General features: G+C 42.9%; 1 protein-coding gene across 1 annotated transcript in view; it reads right to left on the minus strand.

Moving 5' to 3' along the window:
• Positions 1-2,674: 2,674 nt before the first annotated feature.
• tnika (TRAF2 and NCK interacting kinase a) overlaps positions 2,675-8,618 on the minus strand; it is a 6,950-nt gene continuing 1,006 nt past the window's right edge. Inside the window, exons 2-14 of the mRNA XM_058414540.1 lie at positions 8,290-8,355; positions 6,878-6,934; positions 6,526-6,654; positions 6,306-6,416; positions 6,118-6,208; positions 5,731-5,858; positions 5,438-5,492; positions 5,271-5,349; positions 5,007-5,167; positions 4,859-4,919; positions 4,648-4,738; positions 4,239-4,352; positions 2,675-4,062 (exon numbers count right to left, since the gene is read on the minus strand). Of these exons, the coding sequence (XP_058270523.1) occupies positions 3,160-4,062; positions 4,239-4,352; positions 4,648-4,738; positions 4,859-4,919; positions 5,007-5,167; positions 5,271-5,349; positions 5,438-5,492; positions 5,731-5,858; positions 6,118-6,208; positions 6,306-6,416; positions 6,526-6,654; positions 6,878-6,934; positions 8,290-8,355 (2,046 nt within the window). The 3' untranslated portion in view covers positions 2,675-3,159. The remainder of the gene's footprint in view (positions 4,063-4,238; positions 4,353-4,647; positions 4,739-4,858; positions 4,920-5,006; positions 5,168-5,270; positions 5,350-5,437; positions 5,493-5,730; positions 5,859-6,117; positions 6,209-6,305; positions 6,417-6,525; positions 6,655-6,877; positions 6,935-8,289; positions 8,356-8,618) is intronic.

Below are 8,618 nucleotides of genomic sequence, written 5' to 3' on the forward strand. Positions count from 1 at the left end.
TTATTATTATTGAAATACAGTTTATAGAAATTAATTCAAACACATTGATAATTACTAAAATCAAGTGAATTTCTTTTTAGTTTTTGAAGTGGATCTGTGTGATCATAAATAAATGAATAAATAAATACATACATAAATACAAACAAATAAATGAATAAATAAATAAAATAATAAATAAATCTAATTAATTAATTAATTAATTAATTAATTAATTAATTAATTAAACATTTTGAAAATTTGTTTAAAAAGAATGTAAATAAAAAATGAATACCCAGAACTGGTTAGATAATGAACAAATCCTTTTCTCCTGGAGTAAGCAGAAGCACAGAGAGACACAGAGACACACCCAGTGACAAATATCTACAACACACAACTAACACCTACACAAGAGGAAATATTTATCAAAGATCTCAAACAAGCTTGAGGTCAAATACTGACCAACAAACAAGTAACACAAACACAACAATCCAACACACTGATGGAGCCATGATGGAGAGAGCCACAGGGAAAGCTGGACGTGAAGGACTGGGACACGTGTTTGGACTGGAAAATTATTTATTCTTATTTATTTGGATTTCTAATTTCCTTAATAAGCATTAATCTGAGTTCATAATTGAGATGTTCTCTCTGTGTGTTACTGTTCTAATCACCTCCACTCTTCTCCACTCTGGAAGGTTCTCCACTAGATGTTGGATTGTGTCTGTGGGGATTTGTGATCATTCAGCTACAGGAGCATTAGTGAGATCAGACTCAGAGATCAGGGCTCTGTGCAGGACACTCAAGTTCTTCACTCCAACCTTCACCTCCACACCATGTCTTCATGGAGCTGCACAGGAACATGGTCAGTGTCAAGTTAAGTTACTCTTTTATCCCTAATGAGAAATGATGAGGAAAAATTCCCTGAGATGATCTGAGGAAGAAACCTTAAGAGGAACCAGACTCAGAAGGGAACCTCATCCTCATCTGGGGGACACTGGACAGGAAATAATGTAAATGTTAATGTCCTTTCTACAACAGCAACCAAGGGAAACTAATAGGTCAATGTAGCTTCTGAGGTCATTATAGACTTAACACTAATTCCTTCCTGCTGAAAGCTGACCGATGCAGCGACAGGTCAGAGATGGTGTAATGTGTGGTTGTGTCCACAGCAGTCCCCTGCTCATAGGCTGTCCACTCAGATCTATCCCCAGCAGTGACCACCACCAAGTGACCAGGGGTAGAGCATCTGGATGGATCACTGGGAACTCAGAACACTGGGAGCTCGGGAGTGGGATGTATACCTCAACACAGACAGAGAGACAGAGAGAGAAAGAGAAAGATATTAATAATGATTCTGATCATGTGATGTTTAAGGACAACGTAGATTATGTGTAAAGTGCAGGCAGGGACTCCGGGAAGACTAGCTATGACATCATAACTAAAAGGGAGAGCCAGAAGGTGATGGACATGAAGGCTTAAAGTGACATAAAGCGTCCAACCACTTCACAGTCAGTGACCTGAGTGACCATGTGAGGGTGGTAAGGAGACAGCATCCAACACATCCCAGTACACCAAACACTCTATGACCATGAACCTTCCAGATCTGCTCCTTTACCTAAGAAAAACTATACACTGAAAGCTTCCAGACAGAACATCCAGACAGTAAGACATTACAATAATCCAACCTAGAGGTAACAAAAGCATGAACTAATTTCTCTGCATCATGAAGCGACATCATATTTCTTATCTTGGCGATATTTCTGAGATGGAAGAAGGCTACCCGAGTGATATTATCTACATGAGCTTCAAACGAAAGACCAGAGTCAATAATCACACCAGGATCTTTTACTGCTGGACAAGATGAAACCGAAAGACCATCCACCATTACTCTGTAATCAGAAAGCTCACTTCTAGCTGCATGTGGTCCTAGTACAAGCACCTCTGTCTGTCCGAGTTAAGCAGGAGGAAGTTACTGACCATCCACTAGGCAGCAAGTGAACATTTTGTCATCAAAGTTGATGTTAGAAGAAGGAAAAATGGACAAGCATAGATTTGAGCTTTGAGTTTGACCAAAAAGACCAAATTGTGATGGCTAGACCACTGGATCAGAGCATCTCCACAACCTTGGGTCCTGCCATCCATGTGGTTGACATGTACCACCTACCTAAGTATTGTTGCAGACCATGTGCTAACATCTTGGTGCCAGATCCCACAGCACACCTTCAGGGATCTAGTGGAGTCCATGCCTCGACGGGTCAGAGCTGTTTTGGCAGCAAAAGGATATGGGCACAATATTAGGCATGTGGTCATAATGTAATGACTGATCGGTGTATAGCTGTGTGTCATCGGCTTAAGCTAATACCATGTTTATGAATAATTGCACCAACCGTCCTAACGTTGAGATCTTCTTTAAAGATTTTAATGTGTCGAAATGAGGTTTTTTTTCCGTGTGGATTTTTCCGCACTGCTGAAGGCAGGAATGACGTGAGGAATGAGTGTGAAGGTGGAGTCACTGGGAGGAGGTCGGAGAACAGAGTGATTATACTGGAAGGACTGGTTTGGAAAAAATGAAAGAAGAAGTGTTCAGTGTTTGTTCCTCATTTGCATTGTTTGGAGTCTGAGCTCTAACATACACACAAAAAAGAAGATTTTACAGGACCGTATTTTAGTAAATGAGCATTTTATTCATTTTCAACATCAAAACATTAGGCAATAATCCAGAATCTTAATCCTCAATAATCCAGTATCTTAACTATCAATAAAAGTCAATAACATCAATAATACAGTATCATTGTACAAAAAAATTCACAGTTAGTTGTTTGTAAAATGTGAACAAAGCTGAAAAAAGAAAAAAATAATCCACATATAATCAGCTAGATCTCCTTTAAAAAAATAAAAATGAAAAGAACCCCAAATGCTGGTCTGTGACACGGACACAGCTATGCACACGTTCTTCTGAAATAGTAACGATTATAAAAATAATACATGGTGTGTGTGTGTGAGATATATCACAATATATAGTGTGTATAAAATGTAAAATGAGCAGTGATGTTAGAACCGCAGGAAATGTGTGGAAGAAAAAAGACATAGAGAAATCTACAGATCTACAGGTTTTTTTGTTTCTGGCTAAATTGAGTATTCACATGGATAAAAAAGTTCTTTACACAGACATGCGTGTGTTTAGCTGGGTCTAACAGGCCATTCTGCGGAGGGGCTAAAGGGCGAGTCGCAGGGGGTGGACGGTGTGGGGCTGCTGCCCGGAGAGGGAGATCTGGAGGACGCTGGACTTTGGTATGGTGATGCGCGAGGTGAAAGTCCCAGGATTCTAATCATTTCCTTCACTGAATTAATAACACCATGTTTGTTTTTGTGTGGCATATCAGGCATGACCAGGAAGTCCTGACCACAGGCGGATTCTGAGTGCCTGGCCTGGTTCCTGTTGGGTTTGACAAACCCCAGGTTGTTCTGCACGTATAAGCTGGAGGGATCCTGATAGGAAGAATGCAGATTGTCTTTTTTAGCATTTTCTTTCTCCTCTATGTGGCACACGGGTGACAGGAGCTGCTGCTGAGGAACATCAAGGAAATTCCCATGAGGCACAGAGTACAAGCGGCGCTCTCGCTTGTCCATCATCTGCCGAAACAAGTGTTCGGGAGCAGAAGAGGATAGATCGATGAGCCCCAGGTTTTGGAAGTTCTCCTGGCTCCTGGACATCTGCATCATGTTCCTCAGGCTGTTCCCGTTTTCATCCCTGTAGCTGCTTTGTTCTCCTCTCCGGCAGGGAGAGACCGAGGCCGAGCGGCGCTTGCCATTCTGACCCGCATCAGCGTTCCAGGAATTGTAATTCCTCAAGATGTGATTCCTGGAATCGGGGCTTCGGCTTTTCTGTTGGACGCCGAAATCATTCTGAGGCGAGATGCAGATCTGAGGCACCGGCCCGGGGCTAGAGGGTGAACTGCTGAGCTGCTGCTGATGAGGCTGAGGCTGAGCGGAATAGTTTCGCATGTACGAGGGACGAGCGTGACTCCTCTTCAGGTTGGATGAGTGAATCTTCTGAGGTTGTGGACAGTTGCTGTGATAGATCTGGTAGAAGAAATAATTAAAAAAATAAAAACTTCAGCGAAAGGTCAAGTCAGAAGTCACCGTTGAACCTTTAAGTCAAGATCTGAGTCAGTGCCTGGAGTCTAAACCAGAGCATTTAATAAAAGACGCAAAACTGATCCATGCAGGAGTTGTGTGTTTTGGTGAAACTCACTCACCTGGTTGTCCACTGCCAGGTCCAGATGCTGCTGCTGCTGCTGCAATTTTTTGTAGTTTCTCTTCATTTCAGACCTGACATGCTTTATTTCCCACTCCTTTCTCTTGACATGCTCCTACAAAAAGACAAACAGAAAGAATTAAATGCTAAAAGATAAAACACCAGGGGCAGAGAGAGAGATGTGGGGGGTGGAGGAAGGTTCAGCTGGGTTAACGTAACTCTTTACCTGCGGTTATTAATAACTGACCTAAAGCAGGGGTACCTCGGATTTTGTGGTAAACGTTGTTAATATTAATTAAGAGAAAGGTTCATCCGGGGTTTAGGGAGGTACAGTGTGAAGGGTCAGATTATGAAGAGCCAGGATTCATTATTAACTCCAGGTAAACACACACACACACACACACACACACCTGCAACAGTTTTCCGTAGCGCTCACTTTCAGCCTGTTTGGACATCTTGGGACTCAGAGCAGCCTGCCTTGGTGGTGAATTGCCCAGAGCACTGAGGATGGAGAGACAAGGTCAGAACAGACACAGGTATAAAGACTACACAGCAATAACCTGACATTTAATTTGTTATTTAATTGAGCGCTCTGCTGATATTAATTAACATGAACCCTACCTCTCTCTCTCCATCTGCTCAGCTTCACCATCTCTCATCTCTTCAGCCAGCCTCTGTCCTTCTACAGCAGGAGACATTAGAAGAGGATGTTATAACACATGTAACCTGTGTGTGTGTGTGTGTGTGTGTGTGTGTGTGTGTGTGTTACCTTTCTGTTTGTTTCTGTGTGCCATAATCTCGTGGCGGACGTGTCGGATCTGTTTCCGGATTTTGCAGATGAAGGCATGGTTCAGCAGCTCGGTAGCGCTCAGACGTTTGGATGGATCCTTCACCAAGCAGCCGTGGATAAATGACTGGAATCTATCTGACCTACACACACACACAATTAGACACAGCCTTCCAAGTTGTAGGCAGAATCATTGTGTAGGTGTTTGTGAGTTAGTCAGGTTTAGGTGAGGATTAAATTGCTCACCAATTGCCTGGACTTAGAGTCGGAGCTTCGTCTTTCACGATGATGGCCATGGCCTGAAAGGCACCCATTCCACAAAGAGCTGCAGAACGACAAGACAGACGAGCGAGGTCAGAAAATGCTCACACAGTTTTAATATAACAAGTCAGTTCAGTATCTGAGTCACTTACGTGGTTCTCCTTCGGCCATCTCGATGGCTGTGATGCCCAGTGACCACACATCACTCTGTAACACACACACACAATTAACATTTTTATACTCAATGAGAGAGGCAGACAGGCAGACAGACAGACATGGAAGCAGGCAGACGGACAGAGAGACAGACAGACAGACATGCAGGCAGACAGAGAGAGAGACAGACAGGCAAACAGACAGACAGGCAGGCAGAGAGAAAGGTAGACAGACAGGCAGACAAGCAGGCAGACAAACAGAGAGAGAGAGACAGACAGACAGACATTCTCACCTTCCAGTCGTAGGCACCTTTAGAGTCTTTACAGTTGATGACCTCTGGAGCCATCCAATACGGAGTCCCAATAAATGTGTTCTGCTTAGAGTTGTTGCCGTCTGTCTGCTTACTCACACCAAAGTCCACTACACACACACACACACACACACACACACATACACACACAATAAATACAGGTAACACTTTGATCTTTACTAACATTTTTGCTAATCATCAGTGTGGATATAGGGGGTGTGTCCTAAGATTAGATAACATAGAATGTTGTTAATCCCAAAGGGCATGTATAAACATGTTTATGTTATAGCAGTGTTTGTGTGCGCCTGTGTGTGTTGGGAAGTTTTGGAGGGGCATTAGAAGAAGGCCACCAGGGCAGCACTCTCTTACCCAGTTTGACCTCAGCACGATCGGTCAACAGCACGTTCTGGCCTTTAATGTCTCTGTGAATGATTTTGTATTTATGGAGGTGAGCCAGACCCTGAGAACACACAAGGAACAATCCAAAACTGTAAAGAACGGTCACTTCCAGTGGAAATAACTGAAGCTGAAATGAAAGACAGTGATAATGGTGGTACCTTGAGGATTTCTCCGGTGATGACCGCAGTCCAGTCCTCACTTAGACGCTTTTCTTTTGTGCTGTTAATCAGATCGGAGACAGAACCACCGCCACAGAACTCCATGGCCAACTACACACACACACACACACACACACACACACACACACAGAGTTATGAAAAGCTACACAAGCAAAAGTTAAATACACACACACACACACACACACAAACACACACTCACCCACAGTTGGTCTCCAGAAGTGACAGATGTTCCTTTCTTGACGAAAGCTCCGTAATACTCCACGATGTTGCGGTGGTGAGACTGGGTCTTCAGCAGGTTGATCTCAGACTTCAGATCCTCCAGATTCACCTGTGTGAAAATCATCCTTTATTTATTTATCTTTAAACAGATGGAGATTAGATTAGTAACATTAGTGCTGTGTGTTAGCTTGATGTGGCTATCAGTGATAGCGCTGTGTGTTAGCATGTGGCTATCAGTGATAGTGCTGTATTAGCATTAGTGTTGTTGAAGCTGAAGGTTCAGGATGAGATGATAAAATGATGTGAAGTGAAGTGAAGTGAAGAACACTTACCAAATTTACTTTAATGACTTTGATAGCAGCAGGCTCTCCTGTTTTAATATGTTTAGCCTGTGGGAGCACACACACACACACAGACACACACACACAGGAAACACAGTGAGAAAAATGCATTGATAAAGGTTCACACGGTGACGACTAGCTGAAGATATCCTTGTCTGTCCTGAAGAGCTGTTGCTATGGTAATGCCAACGTATTAGCACAAGCACATTCATATAACCGATCATCTAGCTCACACACACACACACACACACACACACAGACAACAAGCTTTACAAAACACTCTATTTATTTAATACATGTTAGTTCAGAGCGAGTTCTGGCTACTTAGCTATATCTGTGTTTAGCTATGTATCACATAACACCGTTTATAATCATCACTGCTGGATCTGTTCTGGAAACACGATGTGTACTGCGCATGTGTGAAGCTATTATAACAACAGTATTATAAATACCCGAAACCTTTCCGTCATACTTCAGACAATAAAAGTAGTGAGAGTCATCAGATAATCACTTGCACGTGGTTCTCTGACTGGAAGCCATGGTCCAGCAGGACAAGCAGGACTCTTACTGTCTCTGTGCTGGGGTTTAATCATCATCTGAATCATATTTAATCCTGTCTTAATGATATTAGAGGATTTTCCCTCCATGACACTAACTCCAGAAGAAATAAACTGATCAGGAATGAGGGTTTTTAGCGCCATGCACATGTTTCATAATGTTATCAGAACCTCCTGTGGAGCACTGCAGAGGTTCTGAGGTAAAACTGTTCTTTTTCATGTTCAGAAACAGCGTTCGGCTAAAATGAAGCGCTGCAGCAGCTGTTTGTTCACGGCTTGGCAATTAACGGCGAACGCTTATATCACTTCTACCTGACCGAGGGTTCAAGAAAACTCCAGGACTCCTCTCAGACACAGTGGGGCTTGTCAGAGCTGCACTTTCCTTTAGACACAAAGCATATTTCCAGAGAAACCTCTTCTCCTCCTGCTATCTCTCCATCTCTCTCTCTCTCTCTCTCGCTCTCGCTCTCACTCTCTCTCTCTGTTTGTCTCCATGCTTGTTTGGCGTTCTTATCAGATTCTGAGGAACTTAAATAAAATCTGGAGACATGTTTGTATTTGACTTTCAATCTTTTGCCAAGAGCATCTCATTCATCTCACTGATAAACCGAGGAAGAGTTGAAACACGCTGCAGCGATTCTAAACCAGAAGCTGGAGCTGGTCAGGGATTCTGGAGAGACAGAATGTGATGAATGTGAGTGACCACCGTGAACGACCTTCTGTTTGTTTAATATCATGCTTTATTTAAGACGAGGCTAACACAAGCTCGAACACTGAGACCCTAACTCACACACACACACACACACACATGTGCTGTAAAAAAGTAAGAGAATATCAGACTTTTACCTTAAACACCTCACCGAATGAGCCACTTCCCACCATCTTGTCCAGAATGAAGATCTTCTCAGGGTCCTACAGGGAGAAGAGAGAGAGTATGAGTGCAAACTAAACAAACACACACACAAACACACACTAATAATACACACACTGTATTACACACACCTGCTGATTGACACGCTGTAGTACACACACGCTGTAGTACACACACACTGTAGTACACACACACTGTATTACACACACCTGCTGATTGACACGCTGTAGTACACACACACTGTAGTACACACACACTGTAGTACACACACACTGTATTACACACACCTGCTGATTGACACGCT

The sequence above is a fragment of the Hemibagrus wyckioides genome, linkage group LG17 (genome assembly GCF_019097595.1).
Source record: "Hemibagrus wyckioides isolate EC202008001 linkage group LG17, SWU_Hwy_1.0, whole genome shotgun sequence".
NCBI lineage: Eukaryota > Metazoa > Chordata > Actinopteri > Siluriformes > Bagridae > Hemibagrus > Hemibagrus wyckioides.